The 17005-nt window shown below is 41.4% G+C and overlaps 1 protein-coding gene across 2 annotated transcripts in view; it reads right to left on the reverse strand.

Moving 5' to 3' along the window:
- Positions 1-17005, reverse strand: part of LOC117493482 (glutamate receptor ionotropic, kainate 2-like) — a 55812-nt gene that overhangs the window by 18391 nt on the left and 20416 nt on the right. For both annotated transcript variants that reach the window (XM_034144048.1, XM_034144049.1), the window contains exons 4-6: positions 16101-16282; positions 14453-14506; positions 12865-13038 (exon numbers count right to left, since the gene is read on the reverse strand). In XM_034144048.1, coding sequence (XP_033999939.1) covers positions 12865-13038; positions 14453-14506; positions 16101-16282 — 410 coding nt within the window. The remainder of the gene's footprint in view (positions 1-12864; positions 13039-14452; positions 14507-16100; positions 16283-17005) is intronic.

The raw sequence follows: 17005 nt of genomic DNA on the forward strand, positions 1-17005 counted from the left end.
ATCTATCCACATGACCTTTAATCCGCTCATCTGTTCACCTGGGGAGGAACATAAGAAGCCGTGTGAAATCGTGGGTGACTTGCTTTACTCTTTTGTCAGAACATAAATTTGCTGTAAAGCCAGCAGTTAATGCCCCGCACAAATGGCACGGTGTCTCAGCCTGTTAGTAAAAAATACCCGACCACTGTCTGAGGCGATGAGAAAGCTCCGCCAGGGAGAGTCTCTCAGTGGAAGGCCGGCCTGTCACTGTGAAGACTAATGGCTCCTGATGGGTGTGCCTGTTCTCCAGAGAGAGGGAATGCAAAACAGTCACCAGTGCATTCGGGACAACTATGACTGGCATATTCTGTGTAACACGCTAAGTACACAGGACAAAAAATAGCCGGCATACATTGTGAAGTGCATTGAAAAGCACGTATTAGGGCCATCCATATAACCCCAGTAATAAGCCATCAAAGGAAGTAAAGGCTCGGGCTACATTTCTCACACCGACTGTGAGATGCTGAGGTTTATCTCTGCTCTCTGCCTGGCACACATGAATTCCTTTCATGCCGTCTGTCCTCACAGTTTGAGACACTCTACAGTCACCCAGGTCAACACATTACAGCTTAGCTTAGATCCTCTTTCCATGGTCCCACACAGGCTCAAATACACTGTGGTGATCTTATTTGACAAGTCCTGGATGACCAACCTGCGAGGCAGTATGAAAAATGTCTTTGAGACCACAGAGTATCCTGCAGCTATAGGGGTCTGTGTGAATGTGCCGGCTGTCAGGGAGAATGAGCGGGGGTCCTGCACAGCGAGGTGCACAGCAGGAGACCAGTGAGCTGCTGTTCAGCTCAACTCAGTTCCCTGTGTCGTTCCTATAGGCGCAGTTGAGCATCCTTACCCTCCATGTCGTGTATAGGAAAGGAATGCAAGACGGTTCCATGAAGGACAGAAATGATGCTACATGTATCCAGCCTATATTTATAGTGCAAGGTCGAGAGAGAGGAGAGGAGAGCAGGGAGTCAGTATCCAAACACTATTTTCCCACTTAAGGGAAAGTTCATCATGTCCATAATCCAATTATTGTTGTACCAATTATAGGATTATTGTCTTTATTTTAAAGATTTAGTTTCCAAACAGCTCAATCTGATTTGGTCAAAGTTGTACTATAATTACTTTCTGTTGCAGTTGAGCATCCTTACCCTCCATGCCGATTGAAAAGGAATGCAAGACGGTTACACGACGGACGGAAAATATGCTACATGTAACCAGCCTCTATTTATAGAGTAAGGTCAATTAAATAAATACATCTTACTTCCAGCAGCAGGGAAAGAGAACATGTGAGATAGAGAGGAGAGCAGGGTGGGCAGATAGTGGGTTTTCAGCCCGTCTCCTCGCTCTCCTGTGCTGTTAGAGTTGGTGACTGCTGGTGTCAAAGGCAAAAGCAGACCAGAGGGTGGGAGACCCATCTCTGCTCTCTTTCATCCCCACTGCTTCCCTGGGAAAGGGGGACAGCTACCCCCATATCGGCTTTCCTAATGCAGGCCGTGTGTGTGGATGTGTGTGTTCATGGTAAATACTGATTAGAAAAGAGTCCGTATCCAAACACTATTTTCCCACTGAAGGGAAAGTTCATCATGTCCGATAATCCAATTATTGTTGTACCAATTGTATGCAAGACTTATTGGCTTATTGTCTTTATTTTCAAGATGCACTTTCCAAACAGCTGAACTATAATCACTTTCTGTTGCAGCCCACTTCTAAAGTACATTTTGAATTCATTTATTCCACAAATGTTTCATTCAAATACACTCTTTTTTGTTTTAAAGTGACTGGGTTGAATTCATGCATTGCTAATCTTTCTCTCATAAATGCCTGCCTCTTATTTTAGTTCTTGCTTTTGACCTTCAATAACCTTGACCTTTTCCCTTCCAAGAACAATCAATATCACATTCCTATTCTTCCATCTAGAAACACTTTATTCCTTTGGGTCAAACTCAACAGCATGAACATTCATTTGTAGTGAAACATTACAACTATAAACACATTCTGTGAAGAACTCCTCTGGGAAAATAATCTGACAACTTGTTTACTTAAAACAGATACCACTTGAAAGTTCTGCTTGGAAGTTTATTTGTATTCTACGTTTCATACTGACGGATAATTCAGCAAAACCTTGGAAGTGTGACAACAGAAACCAATTCATGTCTTTGTGCAGTGTCCAAAATGAAGATTTTAAAAGGCCCCAAACATGCTATAGTGCCACAATGAGAGTTTCTAAACAAGTTATTTTTAAATCTTGGCAACATTAGACAAAGGAATTTGTTCATTTCAACATAAAGATTGGTCTTATCAACCAGAAATATATGTCTATTTGAATACAGAACGTTCATTAGACGTTTTGCAATGTAAACTCATTGTATACGATGCTGTGTTTGCATTCTTAGGACAACATACTCCATCAAATCCCCCATCAGCCTCTTTATTTAAAGTGGACCTATCATGCTATATTTGAATAATATATTGTAGGGCCATACCTATATAAGGTATATTTATACGTTTTCTTTTTCAAAATACCAAACAGATCATGCATTTTAGCCATGCCTCATTTCGCTCTATTTTGCTCTCCTCCACCATGTCTTTGCATGCGCTGCAGCTGAACACGCCCCCCTGCAAAGGAGGGGGCCGAGTTACGAGCGCCGTGTTACCATGCTGTTACCATGCCACGGCAACTTCTCATTCCCCTGATAGGTCAGCTCCTCCGTCCTGACGTCAGAGAAATGTTCAAATCTGGATCAGTTTTTATCAGATCCGTTGCAGCCCCTTTTTTAGAGATTTGGGTATGGAGGAAAATAGAGAGGGTTGTGTTTTCTGACACTTGGTGAGTTCCCTGGAACACCGGGGACACATATTCATGTATAAAAGACGTACAAAAGTGCATTTTGCATGATAGGTCCCCTTTAAAGTGCTTTATGTCCTTCTATTAGCTTCTCCTGCGGCTTTCCCTGAAATATTTACTCAATCTTTTAACCTTTGATTGGCTAGATGTATGATTTATGCAGCAAAGATCTTTTTACTATTTGTCTTTGGAGCAGAACACTTCCTGAAAACCCCTTTGTGATGGAAACAAAGGAAAGCTGGCATCAAGTGCAGGCAGGAGAGATCAAGAGTGAGGAGGAAAAAACCCTAAAAAGATGGCTCGCAACTCTGGCAGATTGCATTCAATTTAGAAACAATCCCAGAGCGATTTTGATATGTATTTCAGAGACAAGCAATGGTCCTGTGGGGTGTTTTAAGTGCTTTAAGTGAAACCAATCTTGAACTCCTGGGACACTCAGAGAGCGAGGGGAAAGGGTTTCAAACAAGATGGCCAAAACCTTTGTTGCCTTGTCTTTGTTCCACTCTCTTTTTCACTCAAACACCCACATAACCATCTGAAATCACGCAGTCTCCCTCTGCTTCAATACAAGTACAATTCCAGCCTTTCTCCTTCATTTCATGACTCATATGTTTCAACACCTCACATCTTTCTTTCTTACCCTTGATGTCTGATTTCACCTTTGCATGTACCATCTCTCATAAACAGGTAAGGATCATACAAATATTAACACACATGCAGAAAGACATTAAAGGTGGGGTATAGGTAATTTTGGAGAAACCAGCTCGAGTGCGCTAGAATTTGAAAATACACAGCCGGAAAAAATCTGCCACTTCCTTACAGAGCCCCTCCTCCAACACACACAAACGCGCACATGACCAATGAGGGCACGAGATAAGTTTGTGCCCCGATGGGAGGCTGACAGGCAGGTAGGCCATCCAGTCATTTTAGCCGGCCCGGCTAAAATGATTGGTCGTGCTTTTTACAGTACTACGGCTTCCACAGATGACATTTTGTTATGGATTTTTTGTCAAAGCACTTAAGATATTCATTGCTATCGGGATGTTAAGAGCATTCCATGGAATATAACAAAAAGTGTATCTCGAGCCGGTTTCTCAAACTTACCTACCCCACGTTTAATGTATGCACACCACACTTAATAACTGGGAACAGACATAGTGACAAACCTCAAGCTTCCTTAAGGCATGCCTCATTTGTCGTAGTTGCATGCAGTCCTCATTTAGAACAGGTGCAAACTGTAGCTGCTGTGTGTGTGTGTGTGTGTGTGTGTGGACTGTATGTGTGTTCACAAAAATATATTCCTATTCCCTTCATCAGTATTCACTCCAGCTCCCCACCTGTGCATAATTCCTCTGATAATGTTGCACCCTGAAAAATCTCTCTTTTTCTGTTCACCTCATCTCAATCAGTCGTCCCCTCCCCAGCATACCTCTAAACACACACACGCACGCACGCACGCACGCACATACACACACACACACACTTTTGATGGACGTCTTCTGCGGCTCCTTGTGTACAGTATAGGACTCCACTGTTTATACATATCATATACATCTGATTAGCCCTAATGAGATTAGCACTGACCTGTTATTCACCATGCATCACTAAGCTGCAGCTGCCAGGCACAGAGCAACAACACACACACACACACAGATATGAACTCAGACACACACACACGCAGACCGGCAGCATTGCCATCAGCATCAGAGTCACCGTGTCAGTGGGAGAGAGAGAGAGAGAGAGAAGCTCATTGTTTCATTGGAGCCAAAGTCACTCTGCCCTCAGATCACAGACAGTCTCATGGGATTTGATGATTTGATAGAAGAAGGAGGTAATTTTTCATTTCATTCACTCTATATGTATTTGTGCTGCTTCACTGCGCAGTTGGTGCCAGTATTTGACTCAGTATTTCCGCTGTCAGACACATTACTGCAACTTTAAACTTTGTTATGTTTGGCAATTAAATCTTCACTTGTCAAGAGGAGCTTCCGGTGAAAGCTACACGATTATTCATGATATCTACTTTAATCAAGAAGCTCTCTTCGCTCTCTACCCCCACGGAGTGAGATACCGCATTTGTTTTAATCTGCCAAGGGGGGAAACCTCATGAGGAGGATGGACACTGGAGGGAAATGTCTGTACATAATTAGTGATGAATTTCAAATTTGGCAAGAGATAGCCTCTTAAAGAGCAGCTAGTTGGTGAGCTATCTGCATCCATAATCGATGAGGCTCCATAACGCTTCCTCTAATATCAATTAAAATGAGGAATGTGGGACATACACATATTTGTTTTCTTGGCGAAAGTTAGATGAGATTAATATTACTGAGTGTGCTGTCAAACTACTTGTTTAGGTCTCAGTAAGAGAGCAAATATGCCTTATTCCCACATATTTAAAGATTCATTTAAAGTCTAAGAAGCATACAGTTTCCAGATGACTGTGAAGCCTCAAATCTTCCCAATATTATACGTTTTTGCTCATTCTAGTACAAGTTAAATTATCATGCAACATGTGCCAGAGTATTTCTAGCATTGGTGTGTTGCATGAGACCCTGGGCGATGAATCAGTGCAAAGAGAATTGTGCAAACTTTCACTTCTAGGACAAAAATGAAAAAGCAAAGGGTTGAAAAACACTGAAATATGACATATGTGATTTATGGGGCATATTATGGCTGTTTCAGGCCTCGTAGCAGAGAAGGGAAAGCAGGCCGTGTCAGATCATTTTGGTGGGGAAAAGCCCTGGGGTGACTTCAGCTCAGTTGTGCCATCTCTCTGTCTGTCCGTAACTTTTCCACTCTGTCTCTCTTCGTCTCATTGTGTCTTTCCCTCTGCTTTCCCCGCCTTCTCTCTACAGTTTTCCACTGAGCTCAGAGTGTGGGTATATGGAGGGCTTTGCCAATGCAGTCACTGTCATTTTTCCTCTTCTCTTTTGCGTTGGAGGTTTAATCCCTTTTCTCACATTGCATTTCCACATGCTGAGGCAACAAAGCAGCCTTGTTGCATTTATTTTTTTAATTCATTTATTTTTCTTTCTCACAGGGAAGTAAGACTGGCTTCTTCCGACGAGGACCCCTGGGGTGCGGATCTATTGATGGTGCTGGATTTATGTGAAAGCACATTCATGGTTTTATTGTAGATTTAAGCACACTTTAAAAAGGAGGATAAAAAAGTAGACTGAAGAGTTTTCTTTTATTTTAAAGAAAGGGTCCTACGGGAAGAGTGAGAAAGTGAACTGAACTCTGATGTATTTATTCAGTATTGATGTGGAGCTATTAAAGCATCCCATCTTATCAAATACTGACAGATGCTTGAATATTGATGCAACCTTCACTCTCACCTTACACTTTATCAATGTCTAAGTGATCTTTTTATTTCAAGAATAACACGCCTAATGACTGCAGGTAATTCACCCTCTAATGACAATACATATAGTATATTTGAACTTGGGAATGAAGGTCACAAGGGCAGAGAGAGTTAGCGACCTCATCAAATGTTGAAGACAAACAATGTGTAGACATAGCTAAATGGGAAAAGCAGTTCAAACACGCACAGACTGCTCAAGCTGACTACCTAGTCCCTCTCCTGTTTGTTCCAAACAAACCCCTCATGCTGCTGCCAGGAACACTTCCTGCACACCAGATTTCTCCCTATACAATTCTTTCTCATTTTGGGTGAAAGCTAAAGTATAAAGGAGAATATATACATTTGAAATATAGCAAGATTGAAGGTCCAGAGTCCAGTAGCAGCTTTATAAGGCTGTGTTTATGAACAGCATACCTTGAGGTCAAATCTAATGTGAGTTGCTGATATGATGTTCAGCAGGTATAATCTCTACCATGTTGGCATGCAAATATTTGCATTTGAGGCAAAAGTAAACACAAGCACAGCTGAGGCGGATGCAAACTGTCATTTGTTTTGCAAGTATTTGGCCATCAAGCAAGTTTAAGTTGGATAACATCAAAACGTTACCTTTTGAAAAAACGTTTTATCCTGATGATACCCTGTTATTTCTCCTGTGTTGTAATACATGTGTTGTTCTAATCAACCCTTTATTAGCTGTGTGTCATTGGCTCCCGAGTCGTAACCTAGAGGAGATAGGCCCAAATATCCTCTAAGATTGACAGTACACTGTACATTCAGAATTGGTTAAGTATACAGTGTTACACTTGCGTACATGATTCTTTTATTTTAGAAATGATTATTCTAGCTAATATTAGAGTCTAATCCAAAGTGGTGGCCCATCTGACTGACAGATCTAGACTGCTATCCCTTGAGATGAATCCCTTTAAATGTCCCAGATTGATATAATGAGAAACTGCAAATTAGAAACATTAAATAAGATAAGTACCTCATTATTTCTTTAAGTTAAAAAAAAAGGTTGTGAAGGCTCCAAGCTGTGGTTCAGAGCCTTCAGGTAGCAGCGTGTTGTCGGCAGCATTGTCTCTTCAGAGTCCTGCCTAATTAGCACCTCGCTGGCTAACCTACATCTGATCAAGTGGCTGTTTAACACAATGGTCTTTCCTCGTCTTCAATCAGCCTCCAGCTACGTCTAGATAAAGTAGGTGAACATTACACAACACTCAATCAGGTAGATACACTTTCCAAAATGTCAAAAAGCTTTTAAAATTCAACGGATATTCTACTTTGCTCTTTCAGTTTGGTTTAATATCATGTTAAAACAAGTGAGAAATTGATGTAAAGACGGAGCAAAATCAAGGTAAAAAAGGAAATAAATCCCTCTAAATTCCACCTCCATCTCACTCCCGCTGCCTGATCTCGCTCACAAAAGGCTTCTATGGACCGAGGGAGCACTGGTGCTAATAATGTTGATGCTGTGCCAAGCCCAGCTGGTGGTGCCCGGCACAGGGCATCGAGTGTCTGCTCCCCACAGTTGCTGTCTTTAAAAGGCTCTCTCCTCTGCCAACTGGGATCAGAGGGAGAGAGATCACATTGCTGTAATGGACGCAACCAACCTGTAAACCTGTGTGGAGTGCAGTCTGTTAGTTCTGTATATCAGATGCAACATCAAAGCCTCATGCTTTTCATTAGGCTGCAAATGATGTGTGTGCTATCGAAGCGCTGGGAAGCATGTTGCAATAACAAGAAATAAGAATGTGAGCTTCACTATTTTACACTTTTTATTTAAGATCTGATAAAATGGTAGTTTTTAAAATCACATGGAACATTCATTTAAATAGATTCAATTTCCACATCTTCTCTTAAGCTTCTTAATACACTGTCACATATAATGATACCAATCTGTGATAACCTAGAATTATAGTGGATAATATCAGTCATGTGATGCATGCGTTGGGTTAATCAAATAGAATTAGCTGAACTATACTATGTGGATATTTACTGTGAGCACTGCTGATGCCCTGAAAAACATGTTTTAAGACGCAGAGAGAAAACTCACTTTAGAATAAAAATGTATCACAAAATGCTTGATCAAATTTCCAGTACACCTTATTTGTGCAGGGATTTGTATCAGGCATAATGACACAATGTATCCTCTATTTAATATCATTTTAAATTTGGCTCAACATACACCCCCTTCATTTGGTTGCATGTTGCATGAATGATGCTCACATGGGAGAGGGGATCATGTGTCCGTATTCTCTTCCCATTGTCAGATTGCAGGCATGCAAACCTGAGCCATGTCCCGACCAAATGTGAACTGCATCAGACATCCTACAGCACACACTTATGTGTAAACAGACCTGGAAAAAGCATCTTCTAACCATACCGTATAGCTTGACTCAAGCATGTTCCTGTATCACGATTTCAGTGTGTGGGTGGCTCAGAGCTCTGTGTGTGTGTGTGTGTGCGTGTGTGTGTGTGTGTGTGTGTGTTAATGCAGCAAGGTATCTTTTCTCTCCCCCCTCTCTCTCTCTTTGTCTCTGCCTGTCAGTCCGTCACACTCTCTGAAACCTCCCTCTTCCCTTCCTTTGTAGTATCCCTAATTTGTGGAAAAATGATACAATTCTGACATTTTCTATAAACATCCTCTTTAAAGACACTCTTTTACCCTTGTATCAATACATCTACAGGATAAAAAGATATAATTTCGGTCTGTATTGATCTGGTGTTACTGCCTGTAAAGGATGGTGTGATTTAATAATACAGGTGCACGAGTTCAGTTCATAATTACATGTATCGACCAGCGAGGACAACAAACACCCCTCGAGTGAAAGAAGAGCAGCCCGTGAGCGTGTTTACAGTGCAGCGTGTGTGTGTGTGTTTACAGTGCAGCTCTGTGTGTGGCTGATAAGATTCATTGTGACATTTCTGTAATTAATTATAATGCTTACGTGCACTGAACCTATGATCTCATGATGCCTATATGTGAAATGCATACACGCATCTGATATTGTCTCAAGAATAACATGCAGGGGTCCGTTTCACAAAAGCTATTTGCTAGCTCTGCTCACGTGCATTTTGCAAACGGTCCCCTTCCACAAATGTAGATACAAACCTGCGAGGGAACTCAGATGCTCAGGCACGCATTGCAGGTATGGACTTTGCTTTGATTAGTGAAATGTGTCAGAATGAACAGGAGAGCATATGATCTTAAGTTGCACATTTGGTGAGATGGGACTAGTCACATGCATGCATCATTTCCTGTCATTTCCTTGTGCAAGGGTATGCATTTTGTATCCCTTGGGGAAAAGACAGACAGCCATTAATGAGTAAATAGGGAGGCAGTTATAACACAAAGCTGAAGAAACACTGGAGATAAACAGATTTATAGCATGGCAATCTTTAAAAAGAAATAGGTATGAAAAGTATACAACATCCTGCATCCTGATTGCCCAAATACATATGTCTCTGTGTGTCTGTCATGATGTGTTTGTCACCAAAAGTAGCTGTACTTGAGTGCTATGTGCTGTCAAAGAGAGTTGCTATGACTGGACAGCTTTAATGGAAAAAAAGACCGTTTACTTTCTGTGTTGGGGACAAATGCTGCGTTGTAGATTTTCTTCTTTAAATCATTGTCATTAGCAATTATTTACCATACAGTATCCTGGGAAAATCTGCTGAGCATGCATGTTCTTGTGCTGATTTAAGTGAAGTGTTTTGCTCTAGGATATTTGAGCAATAGCTGCTGATGGAAAGGAAAGGAAAGGAAAGAAAAATGTTGCATTTGCGGATTTTCCTCACTGGTTTGTCAGTGTCTTTGCACGTCTGTTTTCTTTCCAATTAATCTAGTGTAACGCTAACAGGCTTTTTACAGTGTCCCATGCAAACTTGAGCTGCAGCCCCATCATCATGTTATACATATTACCCAAACAACCGCTCTCTATTAATAAGAGTCACTATTATGAGCTATTACACCAGAATTGCATTGGTGACACTGGAGAACATCCCACCCTCTGTTGTGGTAATTATAGCTCACTGAAATGTAGACATAAATGAAATGATGCAGATGTAGAAAATAACTGGCCCTAAAGCCTCAACTGGGAAACTGTTTTATTTTTCTTATTTCCCTCAATTAAATCCAAGTATATACTTAGCTCAGTGAATGGGGATTTGAAAGAATGCAAATTACGATGGAGCATTAAAACCAAATATCCCATTAGCTTGGGGCTATAATTATACACAGATGGGACAAAATAAGAGAAATCTGCCTATCAATCTATCTAGCCATCTATCCATCTATCATTAAGCACAGTGTGTCTCTTACTGCTGTTAATCCAAATGTAGATTGAGGCTAACAACAATTTAAGCTCCAAATTACTTCAGGGATAAAGCGGCGACGCAAACACACAATATCACACACACTTCACGCCCGAACACAAATGAGCCTCCACTAATTAGCATTCCCTCTCTCAGTATGCATCCCTCGACGTCAGAGACACCTCGGACAAACCCCCGTTAGGAGGAAGGGGCCGGGTGTGTTTGTGGCTGCGAGCTAGCCGGGGTCGAGGAGGGTCTTCTCATTATGCATCCTTCCCTGAGATAACACTCGGCCTCACCCAGGGCTGTGAGTGTCACTGTGATTATACACAACCTGAGCCTAGTGGCGTGAAAAAAACATTGCATGCACCTCTCCACACCCGCACCCTAACCGCCATTTTTCCTTTGCCACAATCTCACCTCCCCACATCCCCACTCCTCTACGTCCACCTCCCATCTCAGTCAATCAATCCTTCGTGAAATCACAAGGTGACCTGGACGGCGTTGTCCTAGTAACCATTGCTACACAACTGTTGCCTGGTCACCGTGCACAAACAAGCCCGGCGCACAGCAAGGCTTCAGTGTTGCAGAGAATGAGAATAAGGTAGGAGAGAGGGGAGAAATATAAGGCTGGAGGGAGGGTCGGGGGGTGGGAGGTCACACTCTGGCTTCTGCAGCCCACTTTCATTTAATGATACCTTTCAAGGTGGCTTCTCAGCCCAGAGCACCAATAAATAAATGCCAGGCAGATCTGAAAAAGGAATTAAACACATTCAAGTTGCAGATAACCCAAATATTATTCAGACTCATACGTTTATAATGCAGGTACGGCTCTTCACAATCACCAGCAGAACTCCATTTTGCCTTTATTATACCATTAAAATTACGTGTTTTTATATTCATGCTTCCGTTTCTCCAATGACGCTTTATTAGGAATCCTCTTAGGGCGAAACACTCTAAAGAATAAAGTACATCAGAGCCGGGATTTATAAAAAGAGCACTCTAATGAAGTACTTTATCAAGCCTGCATGAGCCTTCGGAAGCATTTTTCATTATTTAACGGTGGTTCTAGTCCAGTGCGATATGTCAATATGTAGCATAGGATCTGACAAAAATGATTCATGCAATGCTAATTAATCAATTCAACGTTCTCTACTAATATCCATTAATTTCCGGCGGAGGAAAAAAAAAATTAAGGGGTTTTAACGTCTCTGTGCACTGCATTAATCTTTCTGCATACATACAGTAACTGCACCGCTTGTTTTTGCACATTCGGGAAAAAGGATACACGTACTATTATTTATCAATACATACGGCTGCTTGTACCCTATTGTTCCTGCAATGCATATCAAACTGCTGTATATTTGCAGGGCCTTAATTGGAAACTAAAAGAAAAAACACATTGATTCCTATTGTGTGTTTTCATCTCATCACATGTAAGTGTGAATTACTGCTGTGACTGATATTTGAAGAGGCACCACTGTGCTTAAGTCTTTGATGAAAGAACATGTCTTTCATTACACAGATTTCTGATACCAGATCCTACAGCTGGCAAGAAGAAAGAAAGGCCGACTGAAAGCGGGTGAAAAAAATATGTTTTCCGGCAAGGAAGGCTTTGTGAGGGAGATGCAGTAAATCCACTGTTTACAACAACACCCACACCCAGACAGGGACCTTGAATGTCCATGAAGAACTCCATTCCCTTTTTCACTTTCAAATCACCTTATCCTAGGATTTTTTGGATGCCATCCTAAAAAACCAAGGCCATAATTTCCATCCAATTTGTTCCCTCTCTCTGCATGAACACTGACAGATTGTCATATTCTGGCCACGCTCCCAGAGGAGAGGCAGGAGGGCAGATAAACGGCTATTACCATTCACACTGCCTCATTACTGAGCATTTAGACCTAGGGGCATCAGCCCCAAAGCACCAAGCAGAGGGCGTTGATGCTGCCCCCATGCCCCCCCCGAATGCCACCCCCCAGGAGCTCTGCGCCATGGAACCTGTGATTGACAGTAGGCGCTAATTTATTCTCTTCAAAAACAGCATAATTCAAAACCTTTTTTTTTTTTTAATGAACAGTCACCTTGCATTGTGAAGATCATTTTTTATATTCACTGAAGTGGTTGTAGCATAACCCCCCCCCCCAACCCCCGAAGGTGCCATTACGTTACATATGGCTTCAGATTGATTTGGTCATTTGGACATGAAGGAATGGAGTGCAGCTATGAGCATGTTTTCTGCAAACACAGCATAACATTTGCATTACGTAAGCAGCATAAAAAGGTTTGAGCCTACCGTCATGAATCCATCCAGCAGGCCTGAGTCGGGTTTGGGGGGGGCTTGTAGCCGCTCCATTGACCACTTCTCGATGATGGACGACACCTGAGAGTTTTCTGTGTTGAGGATGCGGAACCCGGTCATGTTGACTCCACTAAAACGATACGGCTCCATGTCGAGGGCAAAAAGGTCCTGGATACATAAAGATGAAAATCTAGATGTGTTCAAGCTGCCAACAATAATTAATTCCTCAACTTTTCCTGCACTGAATACTAATCTTGTCTGTCCTCAATAATTAAGAGCAGCCATTTGAGTTGCAGCTTTAGAAAGTGGGAGCAGAAGAGTGCAGTTGAAGGTATTTCAAGAGCTTTATTATCTCATGCTGAGGCAGCAGCCTTGATGAAGGAAAGGCTTTCAAGGTTACAGGCCGGCTTTTGGTGGACTGCCATCTATCATGTGGAAGGGAAAGGACAACCCAATCGTCCTGCATACAGCATGTCTGGCACCTCACCAAGGCAGATGTCTTTGGGATGCGACAGCACAGTTGACAGAGCAACAGCAGGTGATGAACGCACAATGGCCGTGCCACGGTCAATGTTTGCTGTCCTTTTCCGAAACCAGCATGGATGGCTCGGCCCCAGTATACAGCAGCTTTGGCCGGCATAGTGGCCTCTAACCGGCCAAACACTGGCTGATGTTAAAGTAGGCATGTTTCCACCCGACAAGCAGCAGCATGCCACTGACAGAAGCCTATAATCACGATCCTCTTTTCTTTCCCAATGACATACCTGCTTTCACTCACTCCCCTTTCATCGAGCCAGGTTCGTCCGTGGCTGCACAAGGGATAGTTACATGCCCTATGCACTGTCAAATGTCTTTTTCAGGTCAGCTTTCTCCAACCTTTCCTTCAGACTTTCCAATTGTGCGCCAAACAACACAGCGTGAAGTCTGTTTGTTAGCTATAATGGACCAAATGGGTGCCAGTCATCTGCTCAGGGCTATTATCCTAGCTCTCAGTCTTCTGTTCTCTGGGCTCTGCGAAGATTTGCTGCTGTTCATCTGCAGTGTAGCAAGCATTCTTTGTAGTGGCTAGATCAAAGAACTTGGGAGAACTTCAATAGCGCTGCCAGAGTCAGAATAAAATATATCCAACTGCTTGTGTTTCCTACTTTCAGGTTTGTGGACAGCCGCATGGGGTGAAAAGTTATGTGCTGTATTCAGGAAATAAACTTGAGGTAAACTTTCACAACTTCAATATGCGAGAAGTATGTTTGTAATCAACTACAATGAGTGAGCTCAAGGCCGTCTATTATCACAAATGCAGGTTGTAGTTCAGGTCCACAAGGCTTCACACACAAGAACAAATTAAAGTGTTTTTTTTATTTGACGCGCTCCTGGGTGAGTCATATTTAATTTGATTCTCAGAGAAGAAGAATAAACTGCTTTGAGACACCTGGATGTAATTTCGCTCAAGCAGTGCAAGACGCCTAGGAAAAGTACACAGTTGAACACATTTTTAAGTAGATAATGCTGTGCAAAATAATGACAACATATCCTATATAATAGCAATTTGTCAACATAAAAGCAGAAGTGGCAGCGTACTCACCAGGGTAGTAAAAATATAATGGTAGTACTCTGTCATCATACCCATGGCCAGGGCCTACAGGGAGAAAATAACATCGGGTAGTCAATACAAATGTAAAGATTAATGCCCAAATGAGCTCATTCATTTAAATGTAATTCTTTATTAAGCTTTTATTTAACCTGTATAGTCTGACATCCTTAAATGGTGGGATTGGTAATTGATAATAAGTAGAATCATTATTACACTGTCTAACCATAACGAATACAATAAAACATTGCAGTAATTGGACTCTACCTTTTAAACAATGGTAGGAAATGTGTTGGAAAAGGAACTGAGTTGAGCTGCTGACATACAGATCATGTTTTCCTCTGCCTAGTATTCACCATCAATAAATAATCATTCTTGTTGCTTCGCGTAGACACACAGCTGTATAGAGAATTCAAGCAGTGCAATATGCTTCAGAGAAGACTTCTGTTCAGTAAAAAAAAAAACCCTGACTATTCTCAGAAATAATGCGCCTCTGTAAAATGAATTTAACATGCCTGTGAGCAGAGTTAGATTTTCTAATTAAAAAACCTTTATTGTGCAACGAAGAGCTTCCATTATGGAGGGACAGTTGGAGAGATCTAATATTCTACAAAGAGATTAAAGATGGAGCAGAAAGTAGGTATCCGAATAATTTGCTTCAGTGCTTTAAGAGAGAATGAGCAATAAAGGGGAACAGATACTGTATTGGCTTATTATTTTAGTGCTTATACATAATGAATTAACGATGAGTCTATGTATTTAGTACTGAGTCTATGTTTTCACAAGGAGAAAACCTAACATTTAACTATTATTATTTGATAACTCAATGAATTTTACAAATGATTTCAATCACCCTATTAATAAATGTAGCAGACTGGTTCGTATCCTTATCTGACATTTCGGTTTAAATATTGAACCTAAAGGTCAATTGGATGGAGTAATACTAAATGCATAATAAAGACATTGTGAAGTTAACAATCATATTAATTAAATGTGTAAAATAAAGCCTTTTAATCTTGAATATTGAAACAATAGTATATTTATAGTATATGTTATTCCTTCAGTTTGGTAACAACATTGGGAATCATTTTAATTTAATTATAGACAATTTCAAAAGGTGTTTTTATTTCATATTGGATTTTTTTTTCCAATTACACTCCATGTCACCTTTATCTCAAACTGTCATCTTTCATGCCGATGGAGTTGTCAATAGTCGCCTCCCTCTCACCTTTAAGTGAATAACCTTCCTCAATATCACATTGGAAATGTTGTTGCTCCAGAGGTGCTAAATGGTTAGATCTAGAATCGGGGTTTTGAGCTGGAGGCATGTGATTGGTTGATAGGTAATGACTTTTGAATGGAACCTTATTAAACATTAAAAATTAGAACAATTAAGTGGCTGTTGATGATAATGAGTTGACTTTGAATAATTTTCAAACTCACTTGGTATTTTATTTTATTTTTTTGAAATATTGAAATATTCGTGTCCATTTATATATTTTACACACTTTATCAAAAATAACTATAATGGATGAATCCAACCCTTATCTCTCTGGAGCTCCATAGATAGTGCCTCCGGTTGAGTATTTACAAGGAATGTACTGTACCCTATATATCGTGGCTCAATACCCATGCTTCATACCTGTTTTAGGATCCAGGCAGCCATCTCATGTCCACAATCAAAGATGACATGGAACTCCTTTGCCTTCTTCATCTCCTTCAGAAGTGGCTTGGCATCCTTGGTCTCGGTGGGCAGCTGTCGGATCTTCAAACGAATGTTGTATCGTGACGGTGCCTTGATCAGCTCCTGCAGTCGAATAAGACCTGCAGACAAAGAGGACACATATAGCGTGAACAAATGAATTATTTGAAAGACGCAGCTTCAATGTGTTTGATCTGCTGCCATTTTGAAGTATCTCCGATGCTGAGGAGGCCACAATAAACAACTGGATTCAGGTTTTCTCAGCAAAAAAAAGGCTCATATGCATGCCTTCCTAATCCACAGTCTATTGATCCTCCCACTCAAGCTTGGCAGGCAAACAGACTGCTACAGACCTATCAAGAGAATTTAACACCAACCCAGCACATTGCACTCTTTTTTATACCAAGACACAAAATGCAAAGAACCACAATCTGCACCCTCCTACAGAGACTTCCAATCCCACAGAAGCCTCCCAAATGTTGATTCGCTCTCGTCCTCCACGATACCATAGAGCAGCATGGAATAGGTTCATTTTTATCCTGATGGAAAGCTGCTGTCAATCGTGCCTCTCCACTCTCTCTCACACACACTTCAGATGTGCTCTGATGAGAGAGCCTCTGTTTGCCCAGCTTGTACTTGCCCGTAGGGAGGCCCGGCGCCTCCGTCACATATTGAGCTACAATCTTCACCTTTCATTTCTCGGCCACACATTCAGGTAGAAAGCTCTCCGGGAGATACTGCGATGAGATTACAATGAGTTTCTCCCTCAGTAAAGAACTCCAGAGTGCTGGGATGAAAGAGGCTGGATTGATGGGAGAGATGATTACTTGTCATGGGTATAAAAA

The sequence above is a fragment of the Trematomus bernacchii genome, unplaced genomic scaffold (genome assembly GCF_902827165.1).
Source record: "Trematomus bernacchii unplaced genomic scaffold, fTreBer1.1, whole genome shotgun sequence".
NCBI lineage: Eukaryota > Metazoa > Chordata > Actinopteri > Perciformes > Nototheniidae > Trematomus > Trematomus bernacchii.